The sequence below is a fragment of the Panthera tigris genome, chromosome B1 (genome assembly GCF_018350195.1).
Source record: "Panthera tigris isolate Pti1 chromosome B1, P.tigris_Pti1_mat1.1, whole genome shotgun sequence".
Lineage (NCBI taxonomy): Eukaryota > Metazoa > Chordata > Mammalia > Carnivora > Felidae > Panthera > Panthera tigris.
Genome location: NC_056663.1, coordinates 192,698,794 through 192,719,134, shown reverse-complemented (window position 1 = coordinate 192,719,134; position 20,341 = coordinate 192,698,794). Strand labels below are relative to the sequence as shown.

Sequence of the window (20,341 nt, the reverse complement as noted above, 5' to 3'; positions counted from 1 at the left end):
GACCAAAATCAAGAGTCAGAAGCATAACCGACTGAGCCACTCAAGTCCCCCTTAAATAGTTATTTTTAAATCAAGGGAAAAAGTGTCAGAGGGGTTGGCCAATAATAAGACTCTAACCAAAAAGTCAATTCTTTCCTTATTCCTAAAATGAGGAAAATACTATTTATGATCACCATGGGAGTGATGTGAGGATGAAATCAAAAAAGGGTGTAGAAGTATTTGAAATAGTATGTACTGTTATAAATATTCAAATAGTGGGCACTAGTATATTACATAGATAAACACACAGTGACGAAGGGGTTTTTTACAAGGCGAGAAAAGACTGGGAGTTTGCATTGGTCCAAAGTGAAATATAAACAAAACCCATGATTTCTGATTTGGATAAGAGGAGAACAACAGAACAATAGAAAGCTAGGATCCGCCTGCCTCAACGAGGTCGTGGCTAGCGGGTAGCTGGATGTCCCTGGATAGAGCTACAACTATTGCTAATTTCGCAGCACTGGTGGGCCAAGGGGCAAAGAAAACACCCCTAGGACCGAGGTGGGGGCATCTGGTGGATAAGAAGCCTGTGGGGCCAGGCATCAGACAGAAATGAGAGGTCAAGACCAGCAGAAAGCTAGCCATGTGGTCAAGAGAGCCGAATGGATTTCATCCATGATGCCGATGCACAGTAGGGTGAAAGACAGATGAGGGACAGGGGAAGACGAAGAGCTCTGAGAAACACAGCAAGGGGTCTAGGCTGACACAGAGCAATGGAGGAGCTCAGGCTGAAGGGTGTGTGGGAGTCTTGAGGTAGCACTGCTGAAAGAGGATTCCGGACAGACGGCTTGGAAACCCACAAATGTGGGCAGAAAACCGTGTGTCCTGAGCAAGGTGGAGGCAGCCGTGCCTGGGAAGTTGCACACCTTTGCCATTTGTTAGAAGTATGGCCCTAGGGGCTGCCTGGGAGGCTCAGTTGGTTAAGTGTCCAACTCCTGATTCTGGCTCAGGTCGTGATCTCACAGTGCTAGGGTTCGTGGGTTCAAGCCCCATGTCGGGCTCTGTGCTGACAGTGCAGAGTCTGCTTAAGATTCTCTCTCTCTCCTTCTCTCTCTGCCCTTCCTCTGCTCACTCTCTCTCTCTCCCTCTTTCCCTCTCTCCCTCAAAATAAATACACATTTAAAAAAAAAAAACCTTCTGTATATCACTATCCCACTCAGAAATCTGTGATAAGCATCGCATAAAATCCACACTCTTTCTTTGTTCTGGGTTCCAAGACCCTATGCACTCTGGCCCCTTCCAGTTGCTTCTCCTTTTCTCCCATCTCCCCACCTGGGTGACTGCTTACTGACCCCTGAAAGCCTCGTGACCACCTGAGTACTCCCAGGCTCTGGCGCCCACCCGAGGAAAGCTCCCCAACCATGTCTTCAATAAGCTTGTGGCAGAAAGGCAGGAGAGTTGTCACCATAAAGACCATGGTCTTGGGGGCGCCCAGGTGGCTCAGTCGGTTAAGCGTCTGTCTCTTGGTTTCGGCTCAGGTCAGGATCTTATAGTTCGTGAGTTCGAGCCCCACTGACAACGTGGAGCCTCCTTAGGATTCTGTCTCTCTCCCTCTCTCTCTGCTCCTCCTCTGCTTGTTCTCTTTCTCAAAATAACTAAATAAACTTTAAACAAACAAAAAGCCCATGGTCTTTGGGGTCAGACAGGTGTGGGTACCAGTCTCTCTACCTGTCCCTTTCCTACCTTCTTGGGCAATTTCCTCCATCTCCCTAAACTTCAGTTTCTTTATTTGCAAAATGGGAACAAGTAGAGAATGCCTTAATACCTCCCCAGAGTTTATATTCCAGTTGGGGGTGAAAGGGAAAAGGAGAAAATGAAAGAGACATGATGGATATGCAGTATGGCCAGGGGTGGGGATGCTACAAAGATAAAGAATAAGCTGGATGGGACGCCTCAGGGATGAGAGGGAGGGTTGCTATTTTATCATCATGGGAAGGCCTCTCCAGCAAGACCATCTGTGAGCCTGGAGCAAATGGGAGACCCCTGAGAAAAGTGCTCTCAATGCAAGAGTGTGTTCGGTATGTTTTAGGACCAGCAAGGAGGCCAGAGTGGCTGACAGAGTGAGCAGGGAGGACAAATGGGAAATGAGAGGAGAAGGGAGGTGACTCGGGGCCCCTACACTTTCAGTCTGAGTGAAATGAGGGCCAGGGGAGGGTGTGCTCAGACTTAAGGGTGCAGGCTGCTGTACTAAGGAATTGAGTCTGGAAGGTGCAAGAACAGAACAGAGAACCAGGTGAAGAGCAAAGAAGCAAAGACAACATCCAAGTGGGCAGTGGGGGGGTGCTGGGACCAAGTAGTGGAAGAGGTGGAAACAAAGTGGGACTTGGGGCATCTGGAGGGTAGAGACATTGGGGTTTATGGCTGGACTGAACAGGAGTTTTGAAAGCAGGAAGGACGATGTCAGCTTTTTAACTTGAGCAAGTGGGAAAATGCAGTTGCCATTTTCAGAGAGAGGAAGATGGCAGAAAGAATGGGTTTGGGGTAAAATGAGGAAAAGACAGAGTTTGCCGGATGTCCAGGTGGATGGAGGTGGATGTAGGGGTCTGGAGGTCAGGGAAGGCTTGGGGGCAGGAGAGGCCTTTGCTGACCATCTGTCTAAAAGACCACTTTCCTGAGGCCCTGGGGGACACAGACGGTTGAGTATCCGACTGTTGGTATCGGCTCAGGTCATGATCTCACAGTTCATGGTTCGAGCCCCACGTCTGGCTCTGAGCTGGCATCGTGGAGCCTGCTTGGGATTCTCTCTCTCTCCCTCTCTCCCTCTCTCCCTGCCACTCTCCTGCTCGAGCTGTCTCTGTCTTTCTCTAAATAGATAGATGATAGATAGATAGATAGATAGATAGATAGACAGACAGATAGATAAAAGTTTAAAAAAATTTTTTTTTAAAAGAGCACTTTCTGGGGCACCTGGGTGGCTCAGTCAGTTAAGCATCCGACTTCAGCTCAGGTCATGATCTCACGGTTTATGGGTTCAAGCCCTGCGTTGGGCTTTGTGCTGACAGCTCAAAGCCTGGAGCCTGCTTCAGATTCTGTGTCTCCCTCTCTCTCTATCCCTCCTGCCTCAAAAAATAAATAAAACATTAAAAATTGAAAAAAAAAATAGCACTTTCTCACCTCATCACCTATTCTGTCCTTCCCAGGGTTCTGTTTTCCCCTAGAGCACGCACCCGCCCCCAGCATGTTCCAAGCAACTGTTTGCAAACTGCCCCTGAGAGCAGGACTTCGTCTTCTTCATTCACGACTGAACCCAACCCCAGTGCCCAGAGCGATACCTGGGGCAGGGTTGGGGCCCGGTGACATTTATGGAACAACTGTGCCCAGCCGCGTAAGAACGAGCACCTCAGACAGGGTCCTACCCTCTCAGGTGTTGTCGGCTTGTGGGAGAACTAGCTGATTAAGGACATGAGAGTAAAACTACAGAGGCCTGATGGTAAGAGAGCACCTTCCCCGCCACCCCGTTGTCCTTGCTGGGCGAGGCTGGAGGCACAGGGACAGGGTGCTCTCGGCTCTACAGTGAGACTGGGTAGGCCGACTGCTCTTTGGAGACAGGAGTGTTTATCACCCAGGCACATTTCTTCCTCGACCCCTTTTATGATTTTTTTCCCAGCAAAGCACGAAGTACAAATGTATTCCCTCTGCTCACAACTCTTTAGCCCATCTATTCGGGCTTTATGCGTCTGGTTATCAAAATAGCTTTTTGATATTCTCAAGGTAAATCAAATATCACCAAGGCAAGCGCCACATCTATAAGATCCTAAACATAATACCCTTGGGGGCCTGTATTTTTCATTAGGAAAATTCAAATGTGCACAGAATTAAATAACATTCAGTGAAATAGGGGGCCTGGCTGGTTCAGAGGAGCATGTGACTCCAGATCTCAGGGTTGAGTCTGAGCCCCACGTTGGATGTACAGCTTACTTAAAAATAATAATAATAATAATAATAATAATCCAGTGAACCTCATATGCCCAGCACCATATTCAAGAATTAACAAGATTTTGCCACATTTAAGGATCCTTTAAAGATCCTTAAATGATCCTTTTTCTTGTTTTGTTTTGGTTTTTTTTGCCTTTGAGATATCTATGTGTGTGTGTGTGTGTGTGTGTGTGTGTTTAATTGTGGCAAAAATACACATAACACAAAATTTGCCATCTTAATCATTTTTTTAATGTTTATTCATTTTTTTTTTTTTTGAGAGAAAGAGCGGGAGCAGGGGAGGGGCAGAAAGAGAGGGAGACACAGAATCTGAAGCAGGCTCCAGGCTCTGAGCCGTCAGCACAGAGCCCCACGCAGGGCTCAAACCCATGAACCGCGAGATCATGACCTGAGACGAAGTCTGACGTTCAGCGGACTGAACCACCCAGGCACCCCACCATCTTAATCATTTTTAAATGCACACTTCAGTAGAGCTAACTGTGTTCACATAGCTGTGCGACAGATCCCTGGAACTATTTCATCTTGCAAAACTGAACCTCTGCGCCTAATTTTTTAAAGTTTATTTTTTTATTTTGAGTAGGGGCGCAGAGGGAGGACAGAGAGAATCCCAAGCAGGCTCTGCGCTTCGGGGCTTGAACTCATGAACCATGAAATGATTGGCTGAGCTGAAGTCAAGAGTTGGATGCTTAACCAACTGAGGCACCCAGGGCCCCCAAAGCTCTTTACCTATTAAACAGTAACTCCCCACTTTCCCTGCCTTCATCCCTTGGCACCCTCCATTCTTCTTTCTATTACAATGAATTTGACAATTTTAGGTACCTCAGATCAGTAAAATCATACAGTATTTGTGTTTGTGACTGGCTTATTTCACTTAGCGTTTATGTCTTTAAGGTCCATCCATATTATAGCATATGACAGGAATTTGTTCCTTTTTAAGGCTGAATAATATTTCAGTGCATGTATATGTTGCATTTTGCTGATACATTCATCCTTCATGGACATTTGGATTGCTTCTACCTCTTCTTGGCTATTGTGAATAATGTTGCTGTCAACACAAATGTGCAACTATATCTTCAAGATTCTGCTTTCAATTCTTTCGAAAGAAGCACGAAGCACGAAGTGAAAATGCCACTTCAGATGGTAGGTCTATGCTTAATTTTTGAGGAACAGGCATACGTTTCGCGTAGCAGGTGCATCATTTTATATTCCCACCCACACTGCACCGAGTTTCCAGTTTCTCCACATCCTTGTCAACATTCATTATCTGCCGCTTGCATTGTTTCTACACTGGCCATCTTCATGGATGGGAGCTGACACCTCACTGTGGTTGTGATTTGCATTATTCTGATGATTAGTGATGTTGAGCATCTTTTCATGTGCTTGTTGACCATGTGTATATCATGCTTGGAGAAATGTCTATCCTTTTCCACTTTCAAATCAAGTTCTTTGTTTTGGGTGCTGTTGAGTTATGGGTGTTCTTCACATATTCTGTATAATAAACCCTTTATTGGATACATGGTTTGCCAATATTTTCTCCCATTGATTGTGTCCTTTGACACACAAGAGTTTTTCAGTGTGAGGTAGTCCTATTTCTCTGCTTTTGTCTTTCTTGGTTGTGCTTTTAGTGACATATCTAACAAATCAACGCCAAATTCAATGTCATGAATTATTTCTTCAATGTTTTCTTCTAGGAGTTTTATAATTTTGGGTCTTACATGTAGGTCTTTAATCCATTGGATTGCATTTTTATATGATGTAAGGTAGGGGTCCAAGTTCATTCTTTTGCGTATGAATTTCCAGTTTCCCAACACCATTTGTTGAAGAGACTGTTCTTTCCCTATTAAGTGGCTTCACACCCCTGTTGAAGACCATATGCGCAAAGGTTTATTTCTGGGTTCTCTATCTATTCCATTGGTCTGTATGTCTTGTTTATGCAACACCATGCTGTTTTGATCATTGTAGCTTTGCGATATGTTTTGAAATCAGGAAGTGTGAGAATGCCAACTCTTTTTCAAAATCATTTTGTGTATTTCAGGGTCCTTTAATATTCCATACGCATTAAGGATGAATTTCTCTCTTTCTGTGAAAAATGCCAGTCAGATTTTGATAGGGATTGCATTAAATCTCTAGATCACCTTGGGTGGTACTGACATTTTAACAGTGTTAAGTTTTCCAATACATGAACGTGAGATGTCTTTCCACTTATTTGTGTCTTTAATTTCTTTCAGCAATGTTTGGCAGCTCTCGGTGCACAAGTCTTTTGCCTCCTTGGTGAAGCTTCTTCCTAAATATTTTATTCTTTGTCATGGTATTCTAAATGAATTGTTCTCTTAATTTCCTTTTTAAATTTTTTTGTTGTTAGTGGATGGAAACACAGTTGAGTTTTTCATGTTGATTTTATATCCTGCAACTTGGCTGAACAGTTCTTTTGTGTATAATCTGTAGAGTTTTCTGAGTGTAAGACCACGTCATCTGCAAAAGCAGATAGTTTTCTATTTTCCTTTCCAATTTAGGATGCCTTTGTAGCTTTTTTCTTGCACTATTAATGTGTCTGGGCTGCTGTAACAGATGCCACAGACTGGGTGGCTCATAAAGAACAGAAATTTATTTCCCACAGTTCTGGAGGCTGAGAAGTTCAAGATCAATGACCTGGCAGATTTAGTAGGTGGTAAGGAGGGCCCACTTCCTGATTCACAGATGGCTGTCCTCTTGCCCTGAGGAATGGTAGAAGGCACAAGGGAGCTCTCTGGGATCTCTTTTGTAAGGGCACTAATCCCATTCATGAGAGTGGAACCCTCATGACCTAATTGCCTCCCAAAGGCCCCAATTCCAAATGCCATCTCACGGGGGATTAAGTTATAATATCAGAATTTGGGGAGGACACAAACGTTCAGTCTGTGGCACTTGCCTCACTGCTCTGTCTGGGGCTTCTACATTGAATCAGAGCAGTGAAAGGAGGCATCCTTGTCTCGCTCCCGATCTTAGAGGAAAAGTTTTCAGTTGTTCACCACTGAGCATGATGTTAGTTGTGGGCTTTCATATATGCCCTTTACTATGTTGAGGTAGTTCCCTTCTATCTCTATTCTGTTGAATGTTTTTATCATAAAATGATGTTGAATTTTGTCAAATGCTTTTTCTGCATCAGTTGAGAGGATCATGTGTTTTTTGTCCGTGGTTCTGTTACCAAGGTGTATCCCATTGATTGATTTTTATATTTCAAAACATCCTGGCAACACCCCCAAACTGGGCTGGGCTAATACTCTGTGTAAATGGATCATCAAAGCTATCTCTCATGACCCATTTATAAATACTGTTTATATTTCCCTAGGTGAAACCTCAGATTCAGTGGGTTCCCTAGCCCCAACAGGGCAGTTTATGTTAGCGCTCTGGGACTTTTTAAGCTCACATGATTCCATTTTACTTTCTTCCCTTAGCACTTAGTGGTTTACCTGAGGCATCCCCACACCAAGATAGATAGGTAGGTGATAGGAGGGTAGGTAGGTAAGTAGGTAGGTAGATAGATAGATAGGCAGGCAGACAGATAATAAATTTGACAGTCTTGAACTCTGAGAGCTTAAGCTTATGTTCTGAGCCACTTAGCAAGCTTTCTGATAAGATTTCTACCAAGATTCCTCATTCTTCTTCCTTGCCCACATCCCATTATGTCGCCAAGATATTAAGAGAGATAAATGTTTCCATTCAGCACACCTTCCTTGAAACCTACAGGAGTTGAAATCAGACTCACTACTACTCGTTTCGACTTTCAACCACGGGACCTTGAGCGATAACCTCATCTTCCCAAACCAAGGGAACCTCATTTATAAAATGGGGATAATCAAAGTCTTGACATTATGCAGCAGTTACAACAGTGAAATCAAATGATTTCACTACGGAGGGTCTGGTGCACACGTAGTTGTCTCCTCCAGCTGAAAGAAGAACTCATTGCCAAATAACTAACAAAAATAATTACCTTTCTTGAGTGCGAGGACAGGGCAGGCACGGTGACATTATTTCTCAGAACAGCACTACCATCAGACATTGTTTTATCGGCGAGGAAACTGAGTTCGGAGAGAAGCACCAGCTAGAGGGTAAGAGGAGCCAGGACTTCAAGTCCAGTCCATAGACTTGTGTGCTCTTCGTGGCCACACTACAGCATCACTTGACAACCCAAATCCCAAGCCTGACTGGTCTTTAAGGCTAAGGGTTTCCAGCTGCCCACGGAAGGTGCAGTAGCAATCCTGCAATCAGCACTGTCAGCCGTGGCCCCCAGGCCCCCAGGGGACTCTTCATACGGGGCATAGAGCCAGCATAGAGCCTTCACAAGACTGCCACTCTGGCTGTGCCTCTCCCCACCCCCCCCACCACCCCCCCACCCCCCCCACCCCCCCCCGCCAAAGAGTGTCATTCGAGTGAATCACCTACATTACTCTCCCTACCTAAACTAACCCCTTCTCTCTTCGGGGTTTTTGTTTATTTGTTTCTCTTACCCTGGCTGCTTACCTTTCAAAACTCAATATACACACTGCCTCCTTTAGAAAGTTTCCCCTACACCCCAGTGTGGGCTGAGTAGAGCTTCTCTGTACTTCATGGCTCCTGCCCCCATGTGAGTGTCTGAGGTCATCTTTCTTTTGTTTGTTTGTTTTTTAACATTTATTTATCTATTTTGAGGGAGAGGGAGAGAGCACTGGGAAGGGGCAGAGAGAGAGAATCCCAAGCAGGCTCTGCCCTGTCAGCACAGAGCCCGACGTGGAGCTCAATCTCACAAACCATGGAATCATGACCTGAACTGAAGTCAGGAGTCAGATGCTTACCCGACCGAGCCCTCCGGGTGCCCCTGAGGTCATCTTTTTATTACTTCCCCTCTCCACTGGACTAGAAATTCTTGAAGGTAGGGACTGACTTTCAGCTCTGCTTAGCACAAGGCCCGTATCCAGATGGCACTCAACAATGCTTACTGAGTGAACAGATGTCTCAACCTGGCCTCTCTGCTTTTTGCTCAAGGCCATGCTCGGGGCTCACACGTGCTGACTTACCACCCCTGCCACGCCCACCACATCCTCCGTAACCACGTCTGCTCTCCTGGATCCAGATCTTTGACTCCTTTGGCCATTTACTTCCCAAACCTCTCTTGGGTCTGGCCTCCTCCTTGGTGGTAGCAGCCCAGCTCCTCACCTTGAACTGCAACCCTCTCTACACTATAGCACTCCTACAGGCCTCCAGGTATTGCAAAAGTCAGACTGTATTCGGATACTCAGATACCAGCCCACGGATTATATGGCCTCTCCAGGGCACCAAGCACATGCTCAGAGGTGCCCCTGATTAACAGCAGTATAAATCATGCAGTGAAAGCTTTGGCTCCTAATCTGCTATTCAAACATACATATAGTCATGACATTCCAAATAAAGAAAGCATTTCACTGAGCAAGCACTAGTTCCAAATCAAATAAACATCTAGAAAAAAAGGACACACATTTCCCCCAAGATTCCAACTTACACCATCTCTTAAGAGACTAACTATCAAATGTTAAGTAGTGTCTTACGAACATAAATTTCTTCATTACTGACATCTGTTTTCCATTCATTCGTGTTAGTTTCTCTGATTAAAGCATCATTTCAGAGCCAATTTCTCAGTACTGGTTGAAAAGAAAGTAGGGAATCTGGCGAAATCTGATGCAAACTTGAGGAAATAGATCATTCATTTTAGGCATACTTTTTAAAAGCCATCCAGCCCTGGAGAGACTGACCCAGGAAAGAAATGTTACAAAGTACAGTATGGGGCACAGAGGAGAGCCGCCCAAAAGATCTGGGTCTTGGCAGCTACCTTGGAGTCTAGCAGCTGGAGAAGCAAAAGAACATTCTAGTCAGAGCAGGCACGCTGGGAAATGTTCCGGCCAAAAGGTTCACCAACGCTGGCATTTGCTACCTCACCCAGTACGGAGGGGACTAAATTAACATATTAAAACAAGAATGAATAAATAATACATTGTTTCCATAATTTTTTCCTGGATATTATGATGTTTGAGATCTTTAAAAAAAAACTTTCTGGGTTGAAGAAACTGTAGCCAATTCTTAGAGGTGGCAAAGGGCTCAGAGTGGAGTGTGCCTTTGATATGTTCACTACCCAACCCAGAGCCCACCATTTTCTGCTGGGTACAACCCCAGGAAGCAATATTCCTCTGCCTGCATCATCCCAGGGCCAGGCACCGGGCAACTAACTAGAGATAGTAGCGGAGAGCCCCCCAGAATAATTCAATCTAGCCAGCTCTAAACTGCTAACACCACCTTGCCTTTTTCCCTCAGAAATTCCAGTAAAGACCGTAGCCTAAGGTCTTGCATTGCTCCTGTCTTCGCCTCCTGACCACCCTGCTGTCATTCCATGTGGCCCTGCATGGTGTGCCATGCCTCCTGATTCTAGAACTCGGGGGGTGTGATGAACTTTGTTTCCTGAGCCTCTCCTCGGTCTCCCGTGGCCACACCTCACTGACCATCTCAAGGAAGAGTACAACAGATACAAAAAAAAACCACACAGAATCATCATTATTAGCTGTCAGGAAAGGCATTTTCCAAAAGACTCCTTGAGAGCGACACTGCTCCAAAGTCATCTACCCCTATTTTTGTCTCCAGTCTTGAACCTACTCCAATCTGACTCACATCCCCACTCGCCACCGGCATTGCTCTTGTTGAGGTGGCCAGTGAATTGCCCATTTGCCCAATTCACTGGTCAGTTCCCAGTCTTCATCTTCCTGACCTTCAGCGGCATTCGGTGGAGTTCACTGCTGCCTCCTCCTTTTGCTCTTTGCTGCCAGCAACCTGCTCTTCTGATCTTACTTCTCCCTCACCGGCTCTACCTCTCGTCTCCTTGCTGGTTCTTCCACCCCCAACCTCTAAATGTTGGAGCACCCAGGCTCAGTGCCTGGCCCTTTTTCCTGCATCAACACTCATCCTCTTGTTCATCTCAAGACTTCAAATTCTAACATATACATATCACGTGTGTAACTGACCACTCCCAAATGTATATCCCCAGCCTAGGGCTCTTTCAGACTACATGGGCAGACTTCTACCCAATGTCCACGTGCACCTGTCCAATGAGACAACTCACATTTCTAATAGCTTTATTGAATTTTAATGTGCATATCGTCACATTCACCCGCTGTCAGGATACCATTCAATGATTTTCAGGAAATGTATAGATTTGGACAACCATCACCACATCCAGTTTTAGAATGTATCATCACCCCAGGAAGTTCCTGTGTGCCTATTTACAGTTAATCCTGACTCCCACCCCAGCCCTAGGCGAACACTGGTTTGTTTTATCTCCCTATAAATACGGCTTTTCCAGACATTTCCTGTAAACAGAATCATACAGTTTGCAGTGTTTTGTGTCTGGCGTCTTTCACTTAGCACACAATGTTTTTTGAGATTCATAAATGTTGTAGCATCTTTCCATGTTTCATCCCTTTTTCATGCTGAGTTCTATTCCATCGCACAGATACACCACATTTTACTTATTCAACCACCCGTTGGTGGACTTTTGGATTATTTCCAGTTTGGGGCTCTTACGAATAATGCTGCTAAGAACATTTGCAACATGTCTTTGCATGGATGGATGTTTTCATTCCTTTTGATAAGTAGTAGAATTTCTGGGTCATATGATACATTTCTATTTAACTTTTAAGAAACTACCAATCTGTTTTACAAAACGGCTGTGTCAATTTACTCTCCCACCGACAGTTTATGAGAGTTGCCAACACACGGTATCATCAGTCTTTAATTATAGTCTTTATAAGGTGTATAAAGGCATTGCATTGTGCTTTTAACTTGTATTTCCCCAGTGATTAATGATAGTATTTTTTCATTAGTAGCCATTTTTGTATCATCTTAGTAAAATGTTTATTTAAATTTTTGCTCATTTTTAACCAGATTCTTTGTCTCACTCTGAAGTTGTAAGAGTTCTCTGTATATTCTGGGATACAAGTACTTTATCAATACATAATCCACAGATATTTTCTCCAAGTAACTATCTTATCTTTTTATTTTTATTTTCTTCTTTTTTTGAGAGAGAGAGACAGAGGGAGCATGCCTAGCAGAGGAGAAGGGCAGAGGGAGGGAGAGAGAGAATCTTAAGCAGGCCCCATGCTCAGCATGGAGCCAGATGCAGGGGTCGATCCCACGACCCTGGGATCACGACCTGAGCCGAAATCAAGAGTCGGACACTCAACCGACAGAGCCACCCAAGCGCCTCTCTTTTCATTTTCTTCATCATGTCTTTCGAAGTCAAGTGTATCACTTTTTTTCTCTCATGGATTGTGCATTGGGGATTATATCTAAAAGTTCTTTGCCTAACCCAAGTTCATGACATTTTTCCTCCTATATTTTCTTCTAGAAGTTTTATGCTTTTAGCTCTTACCTTTAGCGAGGTCTGTGATCTCTCCTGAGACAACTCAGATTTTACTCCACTGAAGCTGAGCTCCTAATCTCCTCCTCCAAACCCTTTGTCCTATGGTCTTCCCCATCTCACTAAACACACATTTCATTCTTCCATGGCTTGGGTCACCCTTAACCCCTGTCTTCATCTGCCCCCATCGATATGTCCCCATAAGTCCTGTTTCCTCTACCTTCAGAATAGACCAAAAACACCTAAAGTATGCCTATTTCCCACCATATCCACCACTCCAATGCGGATCCAGGCCGCCTCCAACTCCCAATTGGAGTATCGCATGGCATCTCAGCTGACGCCCTGGCTTCTGTTCTCACCCCAGCAGCCAGAATGGTCTTGGGAAAATAAGGTCATGCCACTCCTCTGCTCCAGCCCCCCAGTGGTTCTTACCTGACTCAGAGTTTAAGCCAAAGTTTGTAGGATGACCTATAGAGTTTGTTTCCACCTTATCTCTACGACCTGATACCCTGGGATTCCATCTCCCCCCCTTACGTTTCCCCTTTCGGCTCTGGTCCTACATCAGGCATGGCCCTGTCTCAGAGTGTTTGTACCAGATATGACTTATAACTAAAATGCCCATCCCCCCGGTCATCCACATGACTTGATCCCTCATTTCCTTTACCTGCTCCAATGTCACCGTGAAGCCCGTTAGGGGCACCTGGGTGGCTCAGTCAGTTAAGAAGCCCTTGCTCGGCCACTCCACTTAAAACTGCACTACACCCCTCCCTTCTAGCCCTTTTTCGCCCTGATCAGTTTTACTTGTTTTCATACCACCTATTACCATCAGACGTACTAGATATATGGCCTGTTTGTGGTCTCCCTTCCCTGCCAGAAAATTCACTCCATGAAGATGAGGATTTGTTTGTTCTCTTCACCGTTCTATCCTTCATGTCCCATACACATAATAGGTGCCCAATGCATATTTGTCAGCTGAATGCTTGAAAACTGGAGGAGATTCTCTAGTCTAGCGTGTCCAAAATTGGGTTTTGTAGAATACTAGTATCCTGACAGAGATTAATGCCTGCAAAAATACGCCAAGTTCAGAAGCTTTACATGTTATTTTCCCTCTTGGAAGTTCACAAAGCTTGTTCTGAGGCCACTCAGTTGCCCTGGCACCTCTCACACAGTCCCTGACCCCCCTGAATGAGGTTTACATTTTTTCTGCTCTGCCCAAGGCAATGTGGAAGTCTCATCCGTAGGCAGAATTTTCATGGCAAACCATATCTATGAAGCCACGTTTCAGAATCTCAGCCCTGTCTGAAGCCCCCTTGCCTTATCCCACCACCATGATGATGTTGGAGCACAGGGACAGAAGGCAGGGCTGGCCAGGCTCAGTCCTGCCCACGCTGATGATCCCCGTCTCAGTCAGCTCCAGCTGCTCTAATGAAATAGCACAGACTGGTGACTCAACCAACAGACATTTATTTCTCACAGTTCTGGAGGCTGGGAAGCCCAAGATCAAAGCTCAGGATCATTCAGTTCCTGGTAAGAGCTCCCTTCCTGGCTAGCAGATGGCCGTCTTCTCACTGTGTCCTCACATGGTGGAGACACAGAGAGCCATAGTTCTGGGCTTTCTTTTCTTAGAAGGACACTAATCCCATCTTGGGAGACCTACCCTCATGACCTCACCTAATCCTAATTACCGCCCACAGGCTTCACCTCCGGATACCATCACATGGGGGTGAGGGCTTCAACATATGAATTCTGGGGAGACAAAAGCATTCAGTCCAAAACAATCCCCAAGCCTGGGAAGTGTGCTGACACACAGAGATGTGGGAGGCAGCAAGGGGCAGAGCTGCAATCCTGGGGTCCCAGCACCCCGGAGTCAGAAGGAGACATACACCAGGATAAAGGCCCCACGTTTTCAGTTAACATGAAACGGAAATGTTAAGGAGGCTGTGAAATAAAGAAGCAGAAAAGAAGAAAGTGACTGCAGAAATCCCTCCAGACCCCTCAGCAAATGTGAACTATCAGCAGCGCTGAGGCTCAAAACACAGGGCACAGCCCGCTGTTCTCAGCCTGTTTTGACTTTCATTGTATGTAGTTAAATTTTCACAACCGGTACTCCTTTGTTTGATAAAAATTAGAAAATCGGGAGAAGGAAATAGAAGAAAATAATCGCCCACATTCTTTCACCCTAGTGACAACCACCATTAACCTGAGGCCCTTTCTTTGTGCTGGGTTTCTTCTGTGTGACAGCTGAAGACACACTATGTTCACAGAGGGCTGACAGTGGCTGGAAAGACACTCCATTTTCCTACATCCATATGAAGGTGGTTAGAGTTGATGACAGTCCAAATGATTGTCCAACTCATCACGTTTTTTCCTCTCAAGCCTTGGGGATATCACCTCTGCTCCCCTCCAATTTTTCCTGCCACGGTCAGCTGGCTTCTGTGCCGATGCTCTCCCAACCCCCCAGCTCCATATTTACATTCTATCCAGGAATATTATATCAGCGGGGGGAGATTATTTGGAGGAGAGGTAAGGCAGGCCAGTGGCGCGTTGGTGGCTCAGTTGGTTAAGCGTCTGATCTCGGCTCAGGTCATGATCTCGGGGTTCATGAGTTCTAGCCCCGGTTCAGGCTCTGTGCTGACAGCTCAGAGCCTGGACCCTGATTCAGAATCTGTGTCTTCGCCTCTCTCTGACCCTCCCCCCCTCGCTCTCTCTTTCTCTCCCTCTCAAAAATAAATGAACATTAAAAAAAAAAAAAAAAGGGCAGGGCAGGCCATGTTTTCCCAACCCTTTTGTCCACTGTCCCAATAAAAATTATGCTATATGTAAGTTGTCATTAAAAAGAATTCTGTCATATTTTAAATACTTTATTGATGACACAGATATATAAATAGTAATAAAATATAAATATAATAATATAAATATTAATGTCTTAAAATAAAAATGTTATACCACTGTTAAAGAATCTATATGGCACAGTGATTTGATGACCACTGTAATCTCCTTCAAAAACCAAAAACAAGCCCTGAACAGTTGGAAATCTGACACCATTCCCCTTTCTTCTTAAGCTCCTTCATTCCAACCCTCCCCCCCAAGAATTTTAAATAACCTATTTCTATACTGAATTTTTTTTTAATTTTTTAATGCTTATTTATTTTTGAGAGAGACAGAGACAGAGCACAAGTGGGAGAGAGGCAGAGAGAGACGGAGACACAGAATCTGAAGCAGGCTCCAGGCTCTGAGCTGTCAGCACAGAGCCTGATGCGGGGCTCGAACCCACAAGCTGTGAGATCACCTGAGCCTAAGTCAGAGGCTCAACCAACTGAGCCACCCAGGCGCCCCCTAACAAACTGAATTTTTTATTGTGCTATTATTACAATTATCAATGGTACACAACTGACGAAAGCATAAAAATACTATAGGATTTGGTAAATCTTTATTAATCATAACAAGTGAAACAAATCAATAAAAACCTTTAGAAAGCATATTCTTTAACTAGAGAGGGAAGTTGGAAGAGGGAGGTCACAAAACAGGCATCATCACCATGCTCACATATTCTACATAATCCATGTGAGTCCAGATAATAGCAATTCAAATCCAAACCAAAAACACCCCATTTCTGATTTTATGTCCTCAGAAAGTCCTGGGGTACCCCATGGTAGAGAGTTCAGGTGTCAGCAGTGAGATTCACAGAGCAATGTTTTGCAAGAAGTATGGGAATCTCTCAGCACAAGTAGGGGGAAATGGAGAAGACTTCAGGTGGTGGAGAAGGAGCTATAGAAACTTCTCCGTAAAGACAAGATCACATCAACCTGGGACAGAAGATGACAAGACTAGAACACTACTTCAAAATGAAGTGCTTATCTTCTTACAAAGTAGTTGTTTCCTGAGGGGTCAGGTTTATAGAAGTGGTTAAGAGAAAAGTGGAAAGTGTCCACCATTTCGCAAAGCCTATCCAGAGAGAGAAATGGGCATAGTGAGTATGGTGATAGGACAAAGGAGACGGAGCAGAGAATATCTGGAAGCATTTGCAGACGGGAAGCTGATGAAGCCTCCAGATGAACAGGTGTCCTGGGAAGCTAGAGCAGCCTTGTGAGGACATCATCCTGCTGCTTCTGCGAGAAATAACACCTTGTTGGCTCAGCTGGTTAAGAGTCCGACTTCGGCTCAGGTCATGATCTCACAGTTCATGAGTTCAAGCCCCGCGTTGGGCTCTGTGCTGACAGCTAAGAGTCTGGAGCCTGCTTTGGATTCTCTGTATCCCTCCCTCTCTGCCCCTCCCCATTTGTGCTCTCTCTCTCTCTCTCTCTCTCTCTCTCAAAAATAAACATTAAAGAAAAAAAGAAAGAAATAGCACCTTATAGAGGAAATCTGTATTTCACACTCATTGAAATTATGTATAGAAATTTAACAGGATGCTTATTCTCATTATTCGTGAGCTGTTGCCTCCAAATCAAGTCTTTAATGATTTTTTAAAACTTATTTTCATCATCCTCTTCTTATTCCATGCCATGGAGACTTTATTTACGCCAGGTTTGCTCGGCTGTGTCAAAGAGCCTCTGTACGTACGTGTGAGATCACACCCTTCCTCAGCCTTGGCAAGTCTGTTCTTCTCCCCCGGGCAGGAAAAATAGACACTTGGGACCACGTAGCAGATCAGTAATGTAGTGGAGTAACTGACAATAAATTAGGGGGAAAAAAATGTCTTACGAGGGTTATTGGACTTCTAGTTGCTTAAAGAAACACTGCTTCATTCTACCACGATAAAAATGAAAGCACCAAATCGTTACCAGTTCTTAAGTCAAAGGGGGTGGATGAGTCCACATGGTTTTCCATGCATATCACAATTCTTCGTGTTATCTGGAAAAAACGGTTATCACATCAAGTTTCATCCAAATGAGGATTACGTTCATTCTGTTTGTATAATCTCCCTCATGCCCCCGTGCTTCCTTTATATGTTTTTCCTCACTGATTTAGTGCTGCACGGTGCGGGTGCAAAGGTCCTCAACTCCATCCTTGCCCTCAAGTGGGGCACATTCTAGCTGGGAAAAAGACACCTCCCCAGCTAGTTGTGCAGATCAGACTCGAGAATTTCTATACCCTTGAAATGTCTTTCACTCTCGCGAACTCTAAAATATCCAGCAAGAACTGCTTTTTACCATTTTAAAATCTTTCACAGTTTTTAAAAGTAATCCTAGAGGGGTGCCTGAGTGGCTCAGTCAGTTAAGCCTCTGGCTCTTGATTTTTGGCTCAGGTCATGATCTAGAGGTTTGTGAGTTCAAGACGCACATCAGGCTCCACGCTGACAATGGGTGGAATCTGCTTGGGATTCTCTCTCTCTCTCTCAAAATAAAGAAATAAACTTAAAAAAATATTTAAAAAAGGTAATCCTAGAGAAGCCATTTCATTTGTTTTATTCAGATGAGATAATGTTTAATAAAATATATTGTCTCTCTTTTAAACACTAATTCATAAAATTATTCTAGTGAATTAGGTGGTAGCTATTTTAAGTAAACTTGAAAAACTGGATTTTTTTAAGGAGGGGAAGTAAATAAATAAGGTGCGTTTTCATGCTTTTCTTTAAATTTTTTTTAATGTTTATTTTTGACAGAGAGAGAGATTGAGAGAGAGAGAGAGAGAGAGAGAGAGAGAGCATGAACGGGGGAGGGTCAGAGAGAGAGAGGGAGACACAGAATCCAAAGCAGGCTCCAGGCTCTGAGCTGTCAGCACAGAGCCCGACCTGAGGCTCAAACTCACAGACTGCGAGATCATGACCTGAGCCGAAGTCAGACGCTCAACCGACTGAGCCACCCAAGCGCCCCCATTTTCATGTTTAAAAACACTTATGATTGACTATTAAAGGACTTCTCTCTGGAGCAGAAGCCAGGTGGGTGGCCAGGCAGAGAACAGGACTGGCAAGAGCCAGTCAGGAAGCCCGCCTTTGTCCCATCAGGGAACCACACACACACTCTGTGACACTTGCCATGTGCCTGCCCTGCGTGGCTGGGGACCATGGAACCTGAGGAGGAAACGGGTATTAACCAAATAATCACACAAATGTGTAAGTTCACAGTGTGGCCAATGCCATACAGGAAAAGTCTCGGGACCCTCAGTACATGTAACAGTGCATGTGATCTGCCATGGTTACGTGACCTTCAAAATGGAAAATAGTGGCTTGATGATTTTTTAAGCGAGTGAAAAAAGAACGTCAAGGGCCATCTCTTTTTTTAGTATCATTATTTTTAAATTTTTATTTATTTTTGAGAGACAGAGAGACAGAGTGAGAGGTGGGGAGGAGCAGAGAGAGAGGGAGACACAGACTCTGAAGCAGGCCCCAGGCTCTGAGCTGTCTGTCAGCACAGAGTCCGACGCGGGGCTTGAACCCAGGAACCGCGAGACCATGACCTGAGCCAAAGTCAGACACTTAACGGACTGAATCACCCAGGTGCCCCTACATATATCTAATAATATGTTTGAAATACATGCTGTGTCTATGATTTAGCCTAGGGCCATGGCTTGGGTCTCTAGAAGGGTTTCTCCGATTGAAGTGATCAGCGCTGTTGGAAAGCTGAACCCCGAACTCATTGGCCATCCATTCACCTACGAGCCTGTTTCTCATTCAACAGATTGGAAAGGCTCTTCCCAATGGTAACTGAATTGGTGTGCCTGTGCCTGGAATAGTTGAGTGTCATTCCTTTTATTCTTAGTTAAGTCGATGTGGCATTGCTGGCAGGACCGAGGTTTTCCGTCTCAGTCACAAAGAAGCCAAGACATGTACTTATTACGTCAAATGGACGGCTGTCAGCATTATCTCATCTTTGCTTATGTGAAGTTCTAAATTTGCAAAATAAAATTACATTCTCCTGTTATTTTTTTAATCTAATCTTCCCGTTGGAAAAAAAAGGGAAAAAAAATGTTGTTTAAAGTAATTTTTCTGTATTTTTTTAGGCTTACCTCCAATTCCTTCAGCTTCCAGAACGGGCTTTGCAGAATTTTCCATGAGGGAACGCATGAGGGAGAAATTGCAGGCTGCCAGGGTGAGAAAAACCACATGAATATTTTGTTCCGTGCTGATTGCCGTTCTCCAGGTCTTGTCTAGAATGCTGCGTTTGCTCAAAACTGCGTGCGTTTGAATGCCGTTAAATTTGTTTTTCATGTTTTAAATATTAATGTAGTAGTTAACATTGGCACAGGTGGAAAATTATGCTTAAGAAGAATTTAATGTCCTTTTTCTTAACCATTTCATTCGCTCTTATCTCTTAAAGAAGCGCAGCGTGTAGTTTTTAGTGACTGTCTGCCATCGAGATGGCGTCGGTGACACCACGCAGCAGTAATTTTCTGTCTGCCTTTTTAGTCCAAAGCAGAAAGCACGCTGCTGCAGGAAATCCCCACCCCTCGGCCCAGGCGCTTCCAGAGTCCCGGTGAGAAAGAACTGGAGACCGAATTTGGCGCGGAGGTGAGAAACGGGACTTCTCTACTTTGTGATCAAAGACAGTGAGGCGGAGGATGACATTGCCAGCAAAAGTTTCTAGAACAGAGCTATGCACAGAGGAGGCATTCAGTGCTGATTAGTAGTCATCGTAGCTACTGTTTGTAGAGTCCTACTCAATGCCAAGTGTTTTGCCAGGTCTTTTTCTCATGTTACCATGTCATGATCCCAGCTACCCTAGGGGAGTGGGTTCTGTTCTCTTCATTCACATGTGACCGATGAGCACACTGAGGTTCGAAGCACCTGCCATCCCCAGGTAGCAGGGCAGACGTGTGGAGGAGTCGGGATCGGATTCCGGTTCTTTCTCATTCCCAGGCTGTCTCGTGGGTCAGCATTGCTGGATCTGGGGATTTTCTGGGAAGCAGAGAGAGATGGGGGTGCAGGAGGAAAGTAAGGTGGATTGGTGGCGGCCTTGAATGCCACACTGAAGAGCTTCGATCGTTTTCTTTTTTTTTTTTTTTTAATTTTTTTTTTAACGTTTATTTATT

General features: G+C 44.7%; 1 protein-coding gene across 4 annotated transcripts in view; it reads left to right on the top strand.

Moving 5' to 3' along the window:
• Positions 1-20,341, top strand: part of CC2D2A (coiled-coil and C2 domain containing 2A) — a 164,837-nt gene that overhangs the window by 25,442 nt on the left and 119,054 nt on the right. For all 4 annotated transcript variants that reach the window (XM_042984903.1, XM_042984905.1, XM_042984904.1 and 1 more), the window contains 2 exons: positions 19,313-19,401; positions 19,719-19,820. In XM_042984903.1, coding sequence (XP_042840837.1) covers positions 19,313-19,401; positions 19,719-19,820 — 191 coding nt within the window. The remainder of the gene's footprint in view (positions 1-19,312; positions 19,402-19,718; positions 19,821-20,341) is intronic.